Source organism: Anoplopoma fimbria, chromosome 19, assembly GCF_027596085.1.
Source record: "Anoplopoma fimbria isolate UVic2021 breed Golden Eagle Sablefish chromosome 19, Afim_UVic_2022, whole genome shotgun sequence".
NCBI lineage: Eukaryota > Metazoa > Chordata > Actinopteri > Perciformes > Anoplopomatidae > Anoplopoma > Anoplopoma fimbria.
The window spans coordinates 29,259,453-29,282,852 of NC_072467.1; the positions used below are offsets into that span (position 1 = coordinate 29,259,453).

General features: G+C 39.7%; 1 protein-coding gene across 1 annotated transcript in view; it reads right to left on the reverse strand.

Annotated features, from left to right (window-relative positions):
• lamb4 (laminin, beta 4) overlaps nucleotides 1-22,604 on the reverse strand; it is a 53,801-nt gene extending 31,197 nt beyond the window's left edge. Inside the window, 17 exon segments of the mRNA XM_054619712.1 lie at nucleotides 988-1,100; nucleotides 1,754-1,942; nucleotides 2,074-2,205; nucleotides 2,346-2,544; nucleotides 3,134-3,213; nucleotides 3,861-3,964; nucleotides 4,239-4,394; nucleotides 5,480-5,668; nucleotides 5,804-5,924; nucleotides 6,612-6,826; nucleotides 7,536-7,599; nucleotides 11,987-12,175; nucleotides 14,906-14,979; nucleotides 15,756-15,891; nucleotides 18,762-18,937; nucleotides 20,580-20,658; nucleotides 22,574-22,604. Of these exon segments, the coding sequence (XP_054475687.1) occupies nucleotides 988-1,100; nucleotides 1,754-1,942; nucleotides 2,074-2,205; nucleotides 2,346-2,544; nucleotides 3,134-3,213; nucleotides 3,861-3,964; nucleotides 4,239-4,394; nucleotides 5,480-5,668; nucleotides 5,804-5,924; nucleotides 6,612-6,826; nucleotides 7,536-7,599; nucleotides 11,987-12,175; nucleotides 14,906-14,979; nucleotides 15,756-15,891; nucleotides 18,762-18,937; nucleotides 20,580-20,601 (2,159 nt within the window). The 5' untranslated portion in view covers nucleotides 20,602-20,658; nucleotides 22,574-22,604.
• Nucleotides 22,605-23,400: the final 796 nt, after the last annotated feature.

Here is a 23,400-nt window from a genome sequence, read left to right on the forward strand (position 1 = left end):
TAATTAACCCTGAACTCTGAGTCAACTAACAGTGAGCTCTAAAGTCAACTGTGATTTGTCGGTTCCAGAACAGCTGATCAGAGTTCAGTCAGCTTGTGTGTGATGAATGAATAAATTCAATTCAATTCAGTTTATTTTGTATAACCAAAAATCACAAATTACAAATTTGCCTCAGAGGGCTTTACAATCTGTACACATGCGACATCCTCTGTCCCGGATCCCCTGTGAAGATGTGTAGAAAATCAGATATTAGTTAGTTACTGCAAGTGGAGGTTAAGAGTGTTTTTTTTTATGAAAGCCATCATAAGTGGTGCTCTGACAGTATGATTCAGCCTCCATTTCAATCCATTGTAAATAGAGATATTAATGCATATAAGCTATGTATGGACTGTCAATATTGATCTTTAAGCAAGAGTCTGAGTCAAAGAGGGGAAAAGTGTCAATAAGTCAACACAGTTAAGTTTTATTCAGTATTGTCCATTAATTTACCAGACTACATTTTTACATTCGTCACAATCTTGACTTGACTCTTAGTCATCAGAATCAGAAACAATTTATTACCGGCCTTATACACATACAAGGATTTTTGCTTGTTGATATTGGTGGTAATGATGGTAATATTTGAATGTTCAAAGAAATAACTGCCAACACATTAAAGTGTTAGATCCTAGATTTTCCTGACTAACAAACTGATATCTAACCAGGGTATAGAATGTAAAAATACAGAGGATACCTTTTATATGGACCACATGAATGAGGAAATAAAACAGTGGGTCTGTCTCTGGGAGGAGGGAGAACGCACAGAGAAGGTTTGTTGCAGGTTAGGTTCAGTTGCCATGGTAACAGACGCAGAGTTTAAGTTACCTCTCTTTCTGGGACTTTCCTTGAACTCAGGATTTACTTATGTCACCAAAGCTGCTTTCAAGATCAGGGCTCTGAACTGTCCAGTGACATTTCTGCCAATAAACAGACTGTTTACTGCCTCACCTGGAGTTTCCAGGAAGAATTAGAGTTTTACTTCCGATTGGGTCACTGCTGCAGCCGCCGGGAACCAGTGACACTGTGACGATGCTGACTGAAGCCAGCCAATCCAACGGAGACTGCAGAAGAAGATCAGCTGACGTTACAATACAGAGAGAGAAAAAAATCACATAAAAGCAAGCATAAAATAAAGTCATCATGCAGGTTGACAGCCACACATGAGATCATTACAGATCAACACCTTGCCAAACCTCCAATATCTTTCCACTCATTATAAATTAAAGTCTGTCCCTTCTTTTAGCACTTTGATTTGCAGCTATTTTTGCAATTTTTTATCAAATCTTTGAGTCCGGCAGAGAATAACTGAGGTTGTATTAGTGAGTCTTTCGCAAGTGAACCTAAAGAATAAGGTGGGAACCTTTTCTTGTTCTTCCTCTCGGTAGTGTCTGTGATTCACAGTAAATGATCAGCAGCTCATTGCTATGCATCAACATTGCTGAGGGGCTTTGCATTGACCGTTTAAGGTTGAATGTGTGAGCAGGGTGTGAACATTTACATTTAAAGGAAATTGCGTATTGGCAGGCGTCTGCAAGGTTTTATAAATCAATATTTATTGTTTCCCTGGAATAAATACTTTTCCTCATTTGTACATAAGCAAAAAATAATGGTGGTTTCTACGCACTGTGTTATTGAATAAGACCGCTTATCTTTGAAAATTCAGACCAAAATCAGGACTAGAAAAAAAGAACAGGACCCTGACTTTTCTCTTTACCTCGGACTCGTAGCGAATAACCAGCTGGTAATCCATCGTTGATGGGAGGTTGTCCACAGTGAACCTAAGCCCCTCCCCCTCGAACACTCTGACCAATCCCAGGCCGGTCCAGGTGATCGGCTGATCAGCTTTCCTCTGACGGGGAATGATCTGAAGGGCATGACCCTGATCCAGAGGAAGGCTGTTCTGCTGAAGAACGGGAAAAAATACCATTGATACTTCGGGAGAAGGAGAACAATGTGATTGGTTGAAAGGTCAGACTTTGGCCCCCAATTGGTCAAAACAAAAGTTCAAAAGGGAACTGAATAAAAACGTCCCACCTGTCCCTGTCTCCGCCAGCGGGCGAGGTGTCGAGTCCTCCGAACCAGAACCAGTCTTCCGTTCGTGAACTTAAAGTCGTAACCCTGCTCTCTGTAATACTTCTTACACTGAGGTAAAACAACCGGGTCCAACTGAAAATACAGATACACAATATTCTATGTATGTATGTATGTATGTATGTGTATATATATATAAAAATACAGATGATTCTACTGACGGATATTATTGTCAGTATTCACACTGATACCGTTATTTACTCATAGTTACACACCAGAGAAGATGAAGAAGACGGTGAAGGAGGAGGAGTAGTAGAAGGAGAAGAAGAGGTTCCTCCATGCAATGGAGCGGCGAGCTCTGCCTCGTACAGGAAGTAGTCCAGTGGAGGCAGGAAGTACCCTGGGGCGGGGTCAGAGCAGCGCCGACCCACCATGTTGGGTAAACAATGACATTGTCCATCCTCCGGAGAACACCTGGGGAGACGGGAAGTCCAACACTGCTGTCAGTCTCTGCTCTCTGGATGTTAAGTTGTCCAACTGAAGTTGTGTTCAGATATGTATTAAGGAGTGAAACTGAATGAATAAAACATAAACACCAATTTTTATAGTATCCTAAACATGTAAATGTTCAATCTGTTCATTTATTATCAGATGTGATGGCGACATTTGTAGTGTTTTAACCTTGTGAGTCTGTGAGTGACAGTTTATATTTCTGTCTGGAGACATATTTTCACCTTGATAGCGCCACAACCGTGCAAGATGCAGTCACAAAACTATACAGATGTGTAGCTGATAAATAAAATGAAGGCAGAGCGCAAAGATGGCTGGGGCCCGCAAGTGCCCTGGAAGTATGGGGTTAGGAAGTGGGGAAGAGGCCCCTCCCCTTTGCAGCACTGGTTAAATTTGGGAGTAAGGACTGGTATGATCCCATTGCAAGATGGTTATTCTAGTTTCTCCTGTTTTTTCCTATTCAAAGGTTCATGTATTCACTCATGAACATTTTGTATGAAATGATTTAGACTCTAAACATTCTAAAAGCAAAATAAAGTCAGAGGAAACATACGTGTTGCTGTGAGCTCCTCCAACATCACAGTCACATGGTGAACATCTGAACACGGAGTTTCCCAAACCCCAGAAACCTGCCTGACCGTAAAACAGATTGAAAAGCATTAAAATGATAACCAATAACTAAATATTTGTCTTAACTTGTAAGCTGTCCATTGTTCTTCTTGTTCAGTATCTTAACTGTAATCAGATTTTTTTATATGTGGAAAAATAATCAGTCAATACTCAGTATACACTGATAGAAATACAGACCTTTTCAGCATTAATCGCTAAAATATACACTGTGGTGAACTCTGGTCTGCATCCATCAACGCCTTAATGTTGTTGTTGTAGCTGATCATTTTATCGTAAAGTGACTATGTACTATTTGTAATTGGGTTCTTATACTACAGCATTCATTTTCTTAACAGAGATGTTATTCTCTGTTATTCTACAGATATAAATTAGCTTATAGCTAACTCTGGTTCAGGTATGAAGCTGTGCATTGTCCCAGTCAACTGAATGAATGAGTGAATTAATGAATGAATACCAAGAACCCCACACCCTTGGGTGAATTTATTTGACCCGTACTGTTGACCTTCCTGTAGAAATGGCTTCCTATATTCACGGTGAACAATGGAGCGGACTCTTTATCAAAAGTGTTGTTGTTTCAGTCAGTTATCCCCAGCGGGTCACTAAAAAGGCACATTTTATTCTAGACACTGGTTGTGAAAGATAAAACCTACCAGACATTGATCACACAGAGGACCGCTGGCCAAATGGACACATCCACAACTTCCTGTCAGCTGATCACATGACCCAACACTTCCTAAAACATGGCACCTGCACACTGAAACACGCGCACACACACACACACACACACACACACACACACACACACACACACACACACACACACACACACACACACACACACACACACACACACACACACACACAGACAGATATTAAGAACAAATCTGCGGTTCTATAAGAGAATCAAAGCATCAGATAATCTCATATTTGTTGTCATACATACTCTAGCATGAAACATGAAGCTTCTCTGCTCCACTGCTATTTGTTTATGAGAAGCTATTACAAGCCAAATTAGAGTTATTTCCCACCCTGACAGCCGGTGGGGTCGTCCCGTCTCAGATTGAAGAAGCCATATTTGCATTGATCGCAGCGTTGACCCTCCACGTTTTCTTTACAGACACATTTGCCGCTCAGAGCGTCACACAGACCTCCTTCCTCTGAACCAGCTGGGTCGCAGTCACATGCTGGAACACAAGAACATGTATGAATAAATATGAACATAGCTATGAATATACAGTCACTACATACTTTCACTACAGTCTGAAGAGAAAGCCTTAGTTCTGATAGCAGATAAAGGCAATATTCCTGACCATTACTCAGACTGTAAAATCAGGGATGGCCTCTGGCTCGTTCTCTCTTCTTCATCACCTCAGGGTTTTAAGAGTAACAAGGACAGTGACAGTCATTCTTCTGTCTCACAGATCCATAGTTAGTCTGAGGAGACTCTTTATACACTTTGTGTAAAGCTGTCTATGACAAATTCCTAATTAATCATGCCTTGTTGTAAATTCGGCAAATGTAGGATAGCCTGTAGGTCCGATGTCCTGCATAGACATCGGACCCCAAGGACAGGAAATGAATCAGCACTTGGAAAAGAGGTATCACAGCGACATCCTTGTTGCCAAATGCTTAAACCCAAAACTGCTTATTAAAAAACAAAGACAGGATTGAGGAAATATGCATCTTTCGTGACAATAGCAGATAATCAAGATCTCAAGCTCAGATAGCAGACTGAGCCAGTTTCTGTCTCTACTAACTAAATGTTAGAAGAAGACACAAACCAAAGTACAGAAAAACTCTGAACAGAGATCTGTAAGTTTGTTGAAAGTGTGAATAAATTGATCAGATGAGGGCAGTGTAGTCAGCGACTGTAGAGTTTTTATTTGGTTTAACGTGTGAGTGAAGAATCAGAGCCCCGTAACGTGGCACAGTATATAAGAAGTACAAAGAACAGGCCACCACAGTGCATAGAAACACGTAAATGGAGAATCTTTGTCAATGTGAATCAGACATACAGTCCTCCTGTTGTGGGTTTATGTCACGTATACATTTATTTTTTTGGTTTAATTATTATTGGGTTTCTTGCCATATCCAAGAACACAGAATGCATTATACATTTGGTTATTTATGTTTCTCAGGTTTATATGTAATTTAATGTGGATTTTGGAATGTGTCACTTTCTTAAATCTAAAAACAAATAATAAAACAATTTGTCTAATTGTGAATACACACGCATCAGAGAAAAGAAATGAAAGCAGTTGAAGCGTACGTATGCAGGCGTGCGGGTCGTCTGTTTCTCTTTGTGGATCTTGATACAGAAAAGGCCGACATCGTTCACACTGAGACCCGATCCTGTCATGGCGGCAGTCTTCACACACGCCGCCGCTCAGCCTGCCTGTCGCTTCAAAACGAGTGGCGTCGAAGTGACAAGAGTCCGAGTGACCGTTACAGTTGCATCCTGAGAGAGACACAAAATACACGGATATGATTACAGTCTAAAAAAGATGAATAACTCTCATCCTAATTCAACAGAAACATGTTTTATGCTGCCTGGTTTATTTTTTTATAAGAACAAGGAATGGTCAGCTTTTACTCTTGCAGGTGTTGGCTGTGTTTTCCCCTCCAGACCTCCAGCGGGAGTCGTGGTGAAAGTCCTGACATCTCTCACAGTTCTCTCCAGCTGTATTGTGCTGACAAACACATCGGCCGTGAACCTGAAGAACAGAAAGAAATCTCTTTTCTCATCTCCGAACTGCTCCAACATCAGGGGACATTAATCTGAGGAGAGAACATTTGATACTAAAGACACTGACCGATGGTTCACACTGCATCCTTACATGTTAACCACTTCTTTCAGGACACGCAGCGGCTCACAGTCTTCAGCAAACGTCCTACCGTGGTCTATCTTATGACTATAATATCAGAATATCTATTGATGATTAATAAATTATGAAAACCCTTACCCTATGTAACATAAACGATCTGATTGTAATGGATCATATGCATGATTGTTTTATATGACATAGGCTACTTGCAAATACACACACACACACACACACACACACACACACACACACACACACACACACACACACACACACACACACACACACACACACACACACACACACACGGGCAGACGGATGGAGACAGAGAAAGAGATTTGATCTGCAGAAAGGAGGGGTTTTCTTGTTGACATAGCACAGTTCAGTCAAAGTCACAGTCCGTCAGTTCATGACATCAGACAGATTATTGATAAATCTACAGTCAGAAAGCAGTGACAGAAACTTTTCACTGTGTTGATGACATGTTAATGACATAATGCGGCCACAGGGGGACATGGGTCTGCTGAACTGATCAAAACCAGTCCAGAACTGATCAGTGCTGCTTCTGGTCCATACCATGCCAGTCTGAGCGAAGACGTCCCCTCGTCCTCCGTCCACTGGTGTACACTGGCTGGCATGTCCGTTACAGAAGCAGCTACCTCTGACCACCATGTTGTATAGAGCGTAGTAATATTTGTCCTGAGGGTTCCTGCGTCTTCGACCCAGCAGAGTGTCGCCCAAGGTGAAGAGACGAGTGAAGTTAACACGGATATTTGTCAGGGTGATGAGATCTGTGAATGACATGTTTAAATGTTTAATATGTTCTTCTTTATGTGTCTGATATGAACATATTTAAATGTTCAATATGTTCTTCTTTCTGTGTCTGATACAAACATATTTAAATGTTTAATATGTTCTTCTTTATGTGTCTTGTATGAACATGTTTAAATGTTTACTATGTTCTTCTTTATGTGTCTGATATGAACATATTTAAATGTTTAATATGTTCTTCTTTATGTCTTATATAAACATATTTAAATGGTCAATATGTTCTTCTTTATGTGTCTTATATGAACATGTTTAAATGTTTTATATGTTCTTCTTTATGTGTTTTATATGAGCATGTTTAAATGTTTAATATGTTCTTCTTTATGTGTCCGATGTTAACATATTTAAATGTTTAATATGCTCTTCATGTGTCTGATATAAACATATTTAAATGTTTAAAATGTTTCGGGATCTGTGTCTGATATAAACATACTTACATTTTTAATTTGCTCTTCTTTCTTATTATACCTTAAACATACATGTTTAAGGTATAATATTTTCTCCTTTGTGTTTCTCATATGAAAATATTTAAACATTTAATATGTTCCACGTTCTATGTCTAATATAAACATGTTAAAAATGTTCAATGAGCTCTTTTTACTATTTAAAGAATATGGTTTCAATACCCAGCTATTCAGAGATCAGTATTCTCTGGTGTAAATGTCGACTCACCTTGGATGTTCGATGCGTACGGGTTTTCTAATTCAAAGATGGGATCTAGAGCTTTCAGCACCACCTGTTGGACAAAGTAAACCCTTTTTATAAAACAGATTTGAAAATCCATAAAAGAATCTCCTTTTCGTCACATAATCTGCTCACAGAAGAAGCCAATGCTCAGAACTAAGGTAACTAAAAATGTAATGTGTCTTCTGTGTTGTATGAGTTATAGTCTCTGGATTGATAGGAACGTGTGAGGGAAAACTCCACTTTATGTAGACATTTTCTATGGTGACTTCTTGCCATTGGACTGAAATGCATCTCAATGATACCTTAGATCAGGGGTCTCAAACTCAATTTGGCTTGGGGCCACTGCTGGTATTGTCGTCTCATAGGAGGGCCACTTCAACGTTCAAGCACTACAAGAAAGCGCAATATTTTTGAAAATTTACTTTTTTATTTCCATGTTTTTAATAACTTATTGAAACATTGCACTGAACCAACACATACAATCCCTGAATACATTTGTGCTTTATTCTATTTCTTGCCAGAGACCTGGCAGCGCTTCTGCTCACACAGCTGAGCAACATTTGCCCTGATCAAGGTTACAGTAGAAACTCTGAGTACAGCTTCAACATGGGCATCACTAAGTACTTGCATTTATTAAAGTTCATAGTCAAGAAAAGTTTTTCACACAGATACGTGCTTCCAAAAAGGCACATTACCCGACTGAACATTTTTGACAGCTCAGGGAAGGATGGAAGTAATTCTCTCATGAATTGTCCAGTCATGTCTGCTTTTCCCTGTGCCTCTCTGAATTTAGCTTTTAGATCACTGTTGCACTGCAAGTCAATAAGTTCAGTTTGCAACATACTTGGGACACTCTCCACATCAGCTGAGAAGGGGTCAGCAAACAGCTGGGAAGTGTCACAGCGTGCCTTGAAGTCAGCAAAACGCTGATCAAACTCCTGCAGAAGGTTTTCACTAGCACAGGCATATTCACCACCACTGAAGGCTGTGTCCTCCTCCACCAGAGACCTGCATGTTGTGAAATGGCTGAGATATTTTACAGAAAGCTGAGTTTTCCACAATTTCAGTTTAGCGGAGAAGGCTTTCACATTTTCATAAGCTGCAGTGATAAGCTGAGCAGGGCCCTGGAGCTTCAGGTTAAGGATGTTCAGCTCCTGTGTTAAGTCCACTAGGAATGCAAGGTCCATAACCCACCCTGGATCATCAGGTTCAGGAACATCCATTCTGTCATCTTCCATGAATTTCTTCACTTCTGCTCTTAAGTCAAAACATCTCTTCAGGACACTACTAAATGATGTACTTTTACTAAAGTAAAGTACATCACCATATGTTGTAAAAAGGCCCTGAACTGGACCTGATGTCACTGACACATCTCAGGACAGCAGACATGACCTGCTGCACAGAGCCTGTTGGTGTACGATGCAGAACGATGCTGGACCTGATGTCACTGATACATCTCAGGACAGCAGACAGACCTGCTGCACAGAGCCTGTTGGTGTACGATGCAGAACGATGCTGGACCTGATGTCACTGACACATCTCAGGACAGCAGACATGACCTGCTGCACAGAGCCTGTTGGCGTACGATGCAGAACGATGCTGGACCTGATGTCACTGACACATCTCAGGACAGCAGACAGACCTGCTGCACAGAGCCTGTTGGTGTACGATGCAGAACGATGCTGGACCTGATGTCACTGACACATCTCAGGACAGCAGACATGACCTGCTGCACAGAGCCTGTTGGTGTACGATGCAGAACGATGCTGGACCTGATGTCACTGACACATCTCAGGACAGCAGACATGACCTGCTGCACAGAGCCTGTTGGTGTACGATGCAGAACGATGCTGGACCTGATGTCATGTTCAGGACTGACTGACTGTCTCTGAACATGCAGTGCTGGACCTGATGTCGGTCATCTCAGGACAGCAGCAGACGGCTGCACAGAGCCTGTTGGTACGATGCAGAACGATGCTGGACCTGATGTCACTGACACATCTCAGGACAGCTCTTCTGCTTTATGGGGACCTGCTGCGGACAGAGCCTGTTGGTGTACGATGCAGAACGATGCTGGACCTCATGTTCCTCTGACTGTCTCTGAACCAGTGCTACCAGTCGGTCATAGCCGGCTCATCCGTGGTGATGCACCAGTCTGTCCACAGCTCCTGATACATCCTGTCTGTGGACACACACTCAGCAGCTCTTCTGCTTTATGGGGACTGTTCCTGCCGACGGACAGGTGTCGGTGTGTGACTGAGACCACATTAGGCTACATTATGTTCTTACTTTTCTTTTATCTCGCCGCGTACGCATCACTTTGATTTATTTTGTCAGAGAGAGACATATATATATACATACATATATACATATATACGTATATACATATATAGATATATACATATAGATATACATATATATACATACATATATAGATATATACATATATACATATAGATATACATATATATATATATACATACATATATACATATATATATATATATATATACATATATATATATATATATATATATATACATATATATATATACATATATACATATATATATATATATACGTATATACATATATACATATATACATATATATATATATATATATATATATATATACATATATATATATACATACATATATACATATATAGATATATACATATATACATATATACATATATATATATATACGTATATACGTATATACATATATACATATATATATACATACATATATACATATATACATATATACATATATAGATATATACATATATACATATATACGTATATACATATATATACATATATATATATACATATATACATATATACATATATACGTATAATGTCCCGCTGGGCAGCAACTTAAAAAACTTATTTTTGTAGGTGTTGTGAACGCAGCACGTTGTGACGGATGTCCGCGTTTGCCTGATAGACACGAGGCAGCCAGCACGGAGAGAACTCTCCATGGCAACGCTGCTGTAACTCTCCATGGCAACGCTGCTGTCACTCTCCATGGCAACGCTGCTGTAACTCTCCATGGTAACGCTGCTGTAACTCTCCATGGCAACGCTGCTGTAACTGTCACTCATTGAGATGTTTCTCTGCTTGCATCCAGCCCGGTCGATGTCCCGCCCCCAGAGCCATATACCCACCGTGATTGGTAGGTTCGTTCATCTTACACAACACTGTAAAGCCATTCATATAACACTAACATTAAACCTTCATATTAAGGTGGGGCCACAACACATCGTCTAGGCCTTGAGTTTGAGAGCCCTGCCTTAGATGGTGTCCAATGGCAATGCATTGGGTCATGCCATCGGACACAAGGTGTGCTTAGTGGTCGAGGCCAATTGGTGGAAAACCAAAAAAAATTTCAACCCGTTTCCATTTTTGGAAACTTTTTGTCCACTTTGTGACCCATGGTCTGTTTGAGGTACTTTTTTGTCCACTTCATGCACTTTGTCATTTTTCACAGGATATGCACCAATAATTTTTGTTCCAATTAAGGCCATATATTCGGTTCTCCAACTTGGATGAAATTAGCAATTTTCATGAAGGGGGTCAAACTAAGACTTTACACAGCTATCACCCTTAAGAGGTGTTAAGACGGAGCAACATTTTTGCAGACCACCGAAAAGCACCAGTACTTTATATTGCCCCCAAAAAAGTTGCTACTCCAAAGTAAGGGTCTCTGTTTTTTCCGGCAACTGATCCAAGGACGTCACAAGTCTAATCAATTTGGGGGAAGTACATGTAGCAAAGTTGAGCTCTCTAGCTGCTCAGAGGCCTGAGAAGCAGCCTAACAAACATTCATAATTTTTTAATTCAAATGAACTTGAAATGGAGAAACTGTCCACTAGAAACAGCTTTATATTAGTAACCTCAACTCACCCTAATACTAACCCTAACTCTAACCCTATTGGTAATATTTGGTGTCTTGCTAGGGCGTCTAGAGCTCCCAAAATTGTGTTGTTAGCTTGTCACTCTATGACCTTCAAAGGAGTATAGAGCTAAAGAAAAGGCCTCACCTAAAGTTGTTCTAATGCTAAGATTAGATTCCTTGGATTGGACTCAATGCTTCATCTCAAATACCTTTATTGGGAAACATTTCCAAGCAATGTAAATAGTTGAGGAACACAGCCCGAGAGGACATCACCAGCTGTTTCCCAACATGTCCCCAATTGGAGCCAGTTTGAATTTCATATGCTGGGATTAGGTCCTATTCTGACCACTACTTGGCCTAACAGAGTCCTTCTCAACCTCGAAATATGGATCCATTTAGACGGATTGACAATTAACTTTTCCTTCTCCAAAGCTAGGACAGAAAAGGACAGATTGTAAAACCCCCTGAGGCAAATTTGTGATTTATTATGTTGGGCTATATGTATAAAATGGGGATGAATGTGTTACCTCTCCGTCGGTTGACGGATCTGATCCAGAGTATCTGCTGTCACAGACGATGTCGTCAATGCTTACGGCTGGCCGATTAGAAACAGAAGGGAACCAAAGTGAACAATCTTCTGCAAAGTAACGAAAAACCTTCCAGCTCCGTCCGAAATCTTTTGATCGCTCAACCAACATGGCCGCTGGACGGAAACTCTGCAAACAGAGAGAGAGAGAGAGCGCAGGAAGACTGTATTCACATATCTGTATCTATATATATAAAAAAAGTGATCCGTTTCATTCTGAAAAGTCAGCTTTTCAAAAACCAACATGGCTCAGTTCAAAATTTTGTTTCAAAACAAAAGTCCTCATCCTTCTCTGATTTTTGACATCAGATGATATATACATACAGTACCAGTCTCATTCAATGGTTTATATATATATTTATATACACACACACATACATATATATTTTATACACACAAATACGCAAAAAAATGGAAAAGGGGCTTCCTGAGGAAGCCTTGGAAGCGGTGAGGTCCGGGCAAAGGGCGTGTAAAGCTCACAGCTGGAGCCATTCACCACATTCATCCCCAGATATTCTGAACCAAGCTAGCGCTGGTTTCTGCCCACTGTTGTGGAGGAAATGTCCCGGCCAGCCCGCCCTTTGAGAAGTGCCAAAGCTATTTTACGAGGTAAGCCGTCATTGGAATTCTTTGTTGTAACCCTAACCCTAAGGTTTTATATTTGTTCAATTTGTTCAATTACTGAAAGTGAAGTACGACTCCTGCCATGTGGTACATTAAGTTTGAGCGAGGCAGACTTTTTCTTTCTCAATTTAATATTCATTTTGATATTCTGATGCCATCTGTAATTTATTTTGTAGAAATTAAGGTTCATACAATTGAGAATTGATGCAGATTGTGGCAGACAGTGGCTGAGTTGGGGCTGATAGAAATATTAATAATAATAATTTTATTTTTTATAAAGCACCTTTCAAAACAAATTACAAAGTGCTTCACAATAAAAACAAATATTAGCAAATAAGATCCACCACCAAAGAGGTAAAATAAGATGGTACAAAAGTAAATGTGTAACAATAACTAGAGCTGGCGACATTGTTTCCTATGTAAAACTGCTGGCTAAAGTTTTCTCCTGCACCCTCCCAAACCTGACCAGTTATGACATGTTTAGCCGCATGTTATCATTCCGCCGCTGGCTGTCAAGGTGGTGTCCAAAAAAAGATAAGGGCCTCGTAGATAGTTGGCAGATCTCACATCTAGAAATCTGTACCAGTTTCTCAGTGGACCTCAACAATAACAACCAAGAGTTCAGACCAGGAAACAGAGTTGCAGTTTTACAATAGAGCAGTCACCAACCCAAAACCCCATTGAGACTGTGTCTGCCCCATGGCCATTTCAATTAATTAAATCACAAGTCAACAGAAAAGGAGTTATACAAAATAACTTAATAAAAGTTAAGGCAACCAATGCAACAGTGCATCAAAACAGGACAATTAAATGTGGACTCTTAAATATCAGATCCCTGTCATCTAAGGGTGTACTAGTAAATGATTTAATATCAGATAATCATATTGATTTATTTTGTCTTACTGAAACCTGGCTGTGTCATGAAGAGTACGTTAGCCTTAATGAATCAACTCCTCCAAGTCATATTAATACTCATATTCCTGGAGGCACAGGCCGAGGAGGTGGAGTAGCAGCTATCTTTGACTCAAGCCTATTAATAAACCCTAAACCTAAATTAAATTAATTAAAATATTATATCATTTGAAAGCCTTGTTCTTAGTCTTTCAAACCCGAGCGGGAAAGCATTAAAGTCAATTTTATTTGTTATAGTGTACCGTGCAGCAGGTGAGTATTCTGAATTCATATCAGAATTTTCAGAGTTCTTATCAAGTTTAGTCCTTAAGACAGATAAAGTTATTATTGTAGGTGATTTTAATATCCATGTGGATGTGTATAATGATAGCCTTGGTACTGTGTTTAGTTCATTATTAGATTCTATTGGCTTCTGTCAGTGTGTACATAAACCCACTCACTGTTTTAACCCTCCACCTTGTTCTGGTTTATGGTATTGAAATAGAAAATGTAATTGTCTTTCCACAGAACTCTCTTTTATCAGAACATTATCGAATGACTTTTGAATGTACGCCATTAGGCAAACGTTTCTACACTAGATGTCTATCTGATAATGCTGTAGCTAAATTTAAAGAAGCGATTTCTTCAGGGTTTAATTCATTACCATGTCTCCATATAACAGAGGACTCCTACGCTAGCTTTAGTCCGTCTCAGATTGACCATCTTCCTGATAGTGCTGCATGCTCACTGAATGACACTAGACTCTATAGCTCCTCTAAAAAAGAAGCTAATAAAAGAAAGGAGGTTTGCTCCATGGTATAACCCTCAATCCCACGAATTAAAGCAATCATCATGAGAACTTAAAGGGTTAGGAGCTCCACCAATTTGGAAGAATCTTGGTTACTTTAGCGAGACAGTCTTAAAATATATAAGAAGGCCCTCCGTAATGCCAGAGCAGCCTATTATTCAGCATTAATAGAGAATGATAAGAACAACCCCAGGTTTTTCTTCAGCACTGAAATGTATAAAAAGTGGTCTGCAAACCGGCATTTTTGTTTGGCACCTGATTAAGACAAGCTGTCGAAATGTTGGTATTTTGATTCAGCAAAATGTTGATTATTTCACAGAGAAACAGAAAGAGGATCAGTAACATGAGCAGGAGGTTTAGATTATCACCAAAAAGTACAATTAAAGTTTAGTAGTCAAGATGCATAAAACAGTCAAGAGAAACTGTGTGCAAAATAAACTGAATGTCTGTGACATCACATCAGCCAATCAGAGTTAGGGAAGCCGCTGTGTCACTGGCTGTGATCATTAATAACAGGTTTGTTTAAAAGCGTTTTACCTTGAAGGTGAGAACCAGATGACTGAACTGGAACACGGTCTCCAGATCGAGCCGGACACTGACCTGATGAACTCCTACAGACAAGACAACAATACGCAGGTGAGTTAGCTTATGGAACTATTACATTTATTACTTCACTAATTATTAAAATGATTATTGGTGATGGTATGTTAAAGGTTTCCCAAACACTTTCTCCTGTTTACACTAATGCTCCAACCTGTTTGAAAGATCCTACATTTCCCAGAAGTCACGGTAAACACTGTTCAGAGACTGTAATCTCTGCTAACTATTATCTAGTAACAGCAATGCTAAGCCCTTCATCCAGCCAAAGCTGATGATTCAATATATTTGTATTAGACTAACTTTCACCACATTACATGAGGAGAAAACTGATAACATTTTTTAGTCCAAATAAAAACAAACAGATGGATGTCTAAAACAGCCCAAGGGAGAGAAAAAAGGATTAGGGGTTAGGGCTAATCCTAACCCTAAAACACAAGGTGCTTCCTGTTGAGAAATTAAAGAAGGTGGAAATCACTTATCTCTGAACACATTGAACATCATTTAAGACATTAGCTGTCGCTACCATACAGACTGTAGATCAGCTCTTTATACTCTTCACTGTAAATCTCACTGTTTTCAGAAGAGTAACATGACTGACTTTTGATAATTAGTATATCAAACAATGTGACAACTGTACATTTAACAGTTGTGTTTGAGGAAGCTTCTGTGCTTCATTTTAAAACAATGAAAGAACTTGAAAGAAAAGTTAGGCAGACGAGACATTCAGTTCAGAACATAGAAACTCTTTGATTGGACAGTTTTTACCTTTGTGATGTTTTAAACCCACCGTTCTCAGACTGCCACCACTTCATTTTTCTCTCAGGGTCGAAGGTTGTAATGACGTTCTCAATGCGGTGGCTGTTGGGATTTCCATGACGATTGTAAGGCAGACGAGAGTCACATGTGAAACATTTTTGCTCCTCCTGATGGACGAAGATACATTAAACCAAACTGATCAATAATCATCGATGCGTCATTGTATACAATCAATTATGAAGCCTCAGTTCATTTAGCAGCATCTGACTATTTGACCGCTTTCTATAATTAGCTTTGACTTTATTGATTATTGTTCAGTACAAAGCTCTGATGTTCTCTGTCTGCTTTTGACAAACTGAAGCTTTGTCAAGACGAACAAGTAGAATTATCTCAACACGAAAAACACTGTAAGTGGTGGAAGACTTCTTATTAAAATCTTTTTCTTCTTTCTGCTCTTCAAAGAATATTTTTCTGTTTTTTGCTTTAATAGTGTAGAGATTATCTGTCAGATATTTAGCTACTAGAAAATACAGAGGAGTGTACAGGACGCATGTATTATCCGGAGAACTACTTAAAACATGCAGAACAGAAAGAACAGTAAAAACAAAAAAGAACAGTTAAGAACAGAACATTAAAAAACAGAAAGAAACAGTTAAGAACAGAACAGTGAATAACAGAGAAGATGGTAAAAAACTGAAAAGAACAATAAAAAACTGAAAAGAACAGTAAGGAACAGAACAGTTAATATCAGAGAAGAACAGCAAAGAACAGAACAGTAAAAAACATAGAACAGTAAGGAACATTTCTGTAAAATAATAAAGATTGTAATGAATGAAGAGACAACAAAAACTGCAAGTTGAGGAAAAAGAAAAAAGGAAAAATGCAGTATTAAGGAGAAGGGATTCCTCAGGGTGGAAAGAGCAGTGTGAGATAATAAAGTGACAGATCAGAACATGTTTGAGTATGAAAGTCAGAGTTCAAGCCAGAGACACGTCAATCAGACAGAAAGCAGAGCACACAGAGAGAGAGAGAGGAAAAATTAAGACAGAGAACACTAAGTTCTGCTTGACTAAATGTAAAATATATTGTCACAAATATATTGTCACAGATACATATATATATATATATAATTATTTCCCCCACTGTACACACATATATATATATATATATATATATATATATATATATATATGTACAGTGGGGGAAATAATTATTTGATCCCTTGCCGATTTTGTAAGTTTGCCCACTGACAAAGAAATGAACGATCTATAATTGTTATGGTAGGTTTATTTTAACATTGAGAGACAGAATATCAAAATAAAATCACATTATATAAAAGTTATAAATAGATTTGCATTTGATCGAGTGAAATAAGTATTTGATCCCCTAACAAAACATGACTCAGTACTTGGTGGAGAAACCGTTGTTGGCAAGCACAGAGGTCAGACGCTTCTTGTAGTTGGTCACCAGGTTTGAGCTCATCTCAGGAGGGATTTTGGTCCACTCCTCTTTGGAGATCTTCTCCAAATCCTGAAGGTTTCAAGGCTGTCGCTTGGCAACTCTAAGCTTCAGCTCCCTCCACAGATTTCCTATGGGATTAAGGTCCGGAGACTGGCTAGGCCACTCCATGACCTTAATGTGCTTCTTCTTGAGCCACTCCTTTGTTGCCTTGGCCGTATGTTTTGGGTCATTGTCGTGCTGGAAGACCCATCCACGACCCACGTTCAGTGTCCTGGCTGAGGGAAGGAGGTTGTCACCGTAGATTTCACGGTACATGGCCCCGTCCATCCTCCCCTCGATGCGGTGAAGTCGTCCTGTCCCCTTAGCAGAGAAACACCCCCAAAGCATAATGTTTCCACCTCCATGCTTGACGGTGGGGATGGTGTTCTTGGGGTTATAATCAGCATTTCTCTTCCTCCAAACACGGCGAGTTGAGTTGATGCCAAATAGCTCGATTTTGGTCTCATCTGACCACATTACCTTCTCCCAAGCCTTCTCTGAATCATTCAGGTGTTCATTGGCAGACTTCAGACGGGCCTGTACATGTGCCTTCTTGAGCAGGGGGACCTTGCGGGCGCTGCAGGATTTGAATCCATGACGGCGTAGTGTGTTACCAATGGTTTTCTTGGTGACTGTGGTCCCAGCTGTCTTGAGATCATGAACAAGTTCCTCCCGTGTAGTTCTGGGCTGATCCCTCACCTTTCTCATGATCATCGATACCCCACGAGGCCAGATCTTGCGTGGAGCCCCAGACTGAGGGCGATTGATGGTCATTTTGTGTTTCTTCCATTTCCGAATAATCGCACCAACAGTTGTCTCCTTCTCACCGAGCTGCTTTCCGATGGTCTTGTAGCCCATTCCAGCCTTGTGCAGGTCTACAATATTTGCCCCGACGTCCTTAGACAGCTCTTTGGTCTTGCCCATGGTGGAGAGGTTGGAATCTGATTAATTGATTCTGTGGACAGGTGTCTTTTATACAGGTAATGAACTGAGACAGATGTCTTTCATACAGGTAACGAGTTGAGATTCAGAGTACTTTCTTAAAGTGAAAGGACTAATCTAACCGGTATGTGGGAGCCAGAATTCTTGCTGGTTGGTAGGGGCTCAAATACTTATTTCACTCAATCAAATGCAAATCAATTTATAACTTTTATATAATGTGATTTTCTGGATTCTTTTTTTTATATTCTGTCTCTCACTGTTAAAATAAACCTACCATAACAATTATAGATCGTTCATTTCTTTGTCAGTGGGCAAATTTACAAAATCGGCAAGGGATCAAATAATTATTTCCCCCACTGTATCTGTGACAATCAGAATGCTACTACATACTTATACTTCATCTAATTTTATTAGTTACACTACATTTAACTAGAACTGGTTTCTGTACCTGAATCTCAGGTTTTTATTGAATAATCAGAAAGAGACAGTTTGAGTCCATCAACAAGGTTTAGGGTCTTTTTCCAGCCTTTTGTAGCGACTTATTGATCTTTGATTATAGACAGAAACCTTCCCATGATTTAAGGTGACCTCTGACCTCCAGGTATCCAAGGATGCAGTATTTCTGTGGTCCATCCAGGCCACAGGTGGATGTGGCTGACAGCTGAGTCGCTCGACCCAACATCAAGTCACCAAGCTGGGGATTACAGGAGCCGCCGGGACACTGGTCATGGCGATCCTGGGGATCCTGGAGTCGAGCTGCTGGAAGAAAAACTGCAGGAGGATAGATCAGTAGGTAAAATAAGATTAATGTTCAAGCAGATATGAGGAATATTTCCAACTGATGAAATAATGACCTGTGGTGTGAGTAGTTTACTCAGAGGAAATATTGAAGAGCGTCAATAAAGAACTATACCAATATAACAAGAGAATATATTTGAGAATCGATAAAATAATCTGTTAAAATACTGTCAGGCAGAGTGAAGGATTTTCTTTTATAGGAATCAGAATAAAGACTATATTTGAGTTAACAAATTATTTATTTTCAGTCAAGAATCATTAAATATCATCATATGTTCAAGAAGTTATTACATGTCTGATGACACTTCATTAACAGAACAGAGTTTATACCCAAAAAATTGAACTGATTCTAACTGCATCTACATACCTGAAAGGGCCTGCCTGCACCTGATACCATACACCTGGATCAATACACCTGATACCATCAGCTTGGATCAATACACCTGATACATCATAACTGGATCAATACATCTGAGACATCCTAACTGGATCAATACACCTGATACCATCAAACCTGAATCAATGCACCTGATACATCCCAGCTGGATCAATACACCTGATACATTCTAACTGGATCAATACACCTGATAAACCCTAACTGGATCAATAAACCTGATCAACCCTAACTGGATCAATAAACCTGATCAACCCTAACTGGATCAATACACCTGATCAATCCTAACTGGATCAATACACCTGATCAATCCTAACTGGATCAATAAACCTGATACATCCTAACTGGATCAATACACCTGATCAACCCTAACTGGATCAATAAACCTGATCAACCCTAACTGGATCAATAAACCTGATACATTCTAACTGGATCTAACTGGATCAATAAACCTGATACATTCTAACTGGATCAATACACCTGATCAACCCTTTTTAACATTCCATTCACCTCATTTCTACGTTTTTTTTTTAACTTATTTGTTAAACAACTGCTCATCCCAAGATGTCCTGTATTTTGTGAAATTGTTATTTCTTTACTTAATGGCTTTAAGAATATCATTGTTAATTCATGGTTAGGGTTAGGGTTATCAATGATTCAATGATGATCAATGATGATCAATGATTGTTTGTGTAGAAGCACAAGACCTTGTGAACTGTGTGATTTCTGATGTTAATCAAATAGAGGTCTTCCTAAATAGAAGAGTCTTTCTTTAGCACAAAGGCGTTTACATCTCCAAACGTGATCACCTCAGACTTAACGGTCAACAAAGTCTGTGCAGGTCTTTGCTAATAGATCGTAGAAGTTGTTTTGATATGTCGGTCTACACAGCCTCAATGTTAACCAGATCTAAGTCCTTTACGAAAATAAATCCAATGATTGATCTTACGTGAACACAAACTCCTCTTGTCTTTGATAATGACGGTTTAGTTTTCTATTTCTATCTCTGCATCATTAGTGGAGCGGTCAAGTCATGTTTCATAAAAACATAACACCCAAACTTGTCCTGAAAAGAAGTCAGATTTTGTCTGTCTTATCAAAAAAACTTCTTGTATTGGGTTGAAGGATACGCAATCCTCTTGTATTGGTTAACTTTTTATTGTCTTTGATGTTGGGGCAAAGTGCAATTCCAGAAAATGCGACTAAACAAGCTGAACTCACCTATGAAGAAAATTAAGATCATGTTCTGCTGAGACGTTTGATGGACTCTGCTGGACTCCCTGCTGGACTCTGCTGGACTCTGCGGAGCCCAACAATGTACAAAGATTCAAACACATAATTAGTTAAACGCCTCATTTATTATCAGACAGCTGATCTGAGCTAAGTTTTATCTCCCAAAGCAAAGAAAACACAAACCGAGAGTCCTGAACTCAAACATTTAAAAAAATAAATGCCAACACACCACGACGTTCATCTGTGTGTGAGTGTGTAACTGTGTGTGTGTGTTGATATCTACAATGAACAACAGGAATTCCCTCCTGGCGGTTCCATGACTCCAGAAGAAATTGCGTACAAACTACACACAAACTGAAGAGTCTTTGTTTTCTATCTTTTAAAGGGTCCCTGAGTCAAAATGTAGTTTCCATAACTTCATGGTCGGATGGGGCATTCTTCTGAATGTATCCATAACCAGAAATATAACACATTTGTGTTCAATTAATGTAACTCAAACCAGATCTGGACCAGGACATAGAATAGTAACCCCCATACACCCCCACCACTGCAGTAGCCTACAGGGACTGATGAACTTTAAGGAGAATGTTTGGGCCTCAGCAGTAATTGTGGGGATTTACTGAACATGAGTATGTTTCTACTTAAACTCGGAGTGCACACGGTGCTGATATTTAAAACAATGCATATGGTTCTGTTAGTTATTAACAGGCTGTCAGTAACTTTCTGTGAGCAGAAGTAATGTTCATGTTTTATTGCAAATCTGCTGTTATAGAGACAAATGATGTGTAAAATGTTCTGATATTGTGCTATCTGCAATTTAAAGACACCATTCAAGATTAAAAGACAACATTTATTATCAAAAGACACCATTTAAGATTTAAAGACAACCATCTAATAATTCGAGAAACTAGCATGCGTGCGCTAGATCTTTATAAAAAAAATCCTTCCCTTCAAAGCCACTGCCCAAAAATGAAATACAAAATTATTAATGTAAACATATCATAAACAATGTAAACAACAAACATAGCTATTGTCAGTAGCTTTCAAGCTAGCAGCTTGTGGAAGTCTTCGGAGACAAGCAATGAGTGCAAGGGCATGATACAAGAAGGTAGACAGACAGGTAGATGGAAAGGTAGACAAGCAGGTAGGTAGGTAAACAGGCAGGCAGACAGGTAGGTGGGTAGACAGGTTGGTAGGTAGAAAGGTAGGTAGGCAGGCAGGTAGGTAGACAGGCGGGTAGGTAGACAGGCGGGTAGGTAGACAGGGGGGTAGGCAAACAGGCAGGTAGACAGGTAGGTAATTAAACAGACAGGTAGTAAGCATGACTTCACTGTTGTTCCCACATTAGTGAAATTTCTGAAGCACATAAGATACGTTTAGATTTAATTTCATAATCAGCCTGATCAATAACTTCACGTGTACCACCTATTATGTTGTTTTCACTCACTAAATCAAAATGCCCACCCAGGGATTTATGACACACTTGAAGAAAGCAGAAACAACCTCACAATAACTACCTTCTATTTAGACATTGTAAGAGGGCAAAGCCACAGGAAGTGAAAGTTAATCTGTTCTTTAGGACAGCCTGTCCCTTTCATTGCCATGGTCACCTGTTTTCTCACTATTACTCAAACATATTAAATTTTAGAATAAACCTTAACACACAACTATGAGCTCAGCTTATCCACCTGGACTTGATATATGTTTAAGATGTTTTGTTGGAAACAACTGATTAAATACAGGTTGGTGGAGAGCAACACCACCAAAATGTCAAATAATGTATCCAGATTAAAGACGCAACACCTCAGTCATACTTTATCAATCTACTATTTCTAACTTTCTATTTGACAGCACCAAAAACGTAAATCACCAAACGCTGTTTTTAGTTCTCCAGTCAAAGGACAATGTCGACTACCCAAAGGTTAGGGGATTTATTTAGAAAAAATATACTCCATTAAAAAAGAGAGTGAATTTGCGCCTACCTGATTCTGCTGCCACACTCAAAGAATGAACACATCTGGGCGGGTAACAGCACACCTGAGACAAATTTAGCCTGAGGCTGTCTGTATCAATGAAGGAGAGATAGAGGGACATTGAGAGAGAGGGAGAAAGAGAAAAGAGATAGTGAGAAAGAGAAAAGAGAGAGAGATAGAGGGAGATAGAGAGAGAAAGGGAAAAGAGTGAGAGAGAGAGAGAGAAAAAAAAAGAAAGAGAGGGAGATAGAGAGAAAGGGAAAAGTGAGAGAGAGAGAGAAAAAGAGAGAGAGAGAGACAGAGAGACAGAGAGAGAGAGAGAGAAAGAGAGAGAGAGCGGTTCTGACGTCTGGTTCTGACGAGGTTTTCGTTGATGGTTCTGATGACTGGTTCTGATGACATTTTCGTTGTTGGTTCTGAAGACTGGTTCTGACGACGTTTTAGAGTCTGGTTCTGCCGACTGGTTCTGCCGACTGGTTCTGCCGACTGGTTCTGACGAGGTTTTCGTTGATGGTTCTGATGACTGGTTCTGATGACGTTTTCGTGACTGGTTCTGATGACGGGTTCTGACAACGTTTTCATGGCTGGTTCTGACGTCTGGTTCTGACGACGTTTACATTGTTGGTTCTGACTAATGGTTCTGACGACTGGTTCTGATGAGGTTTTCGTTGTTGGTTCTCATGACTGGTTCTGACGACTGGTTCTGATGATGTTTTCGTTGTTGGTTCTGAAGACTGGTTCTGACGACGTTTTAGTGTCTGGTTCTGCCGACTGGTTCTGCCGACTGGTTCTGACGAGGTTTTCGTTGATGGTTCTGACGACTGGTTCTGATGACG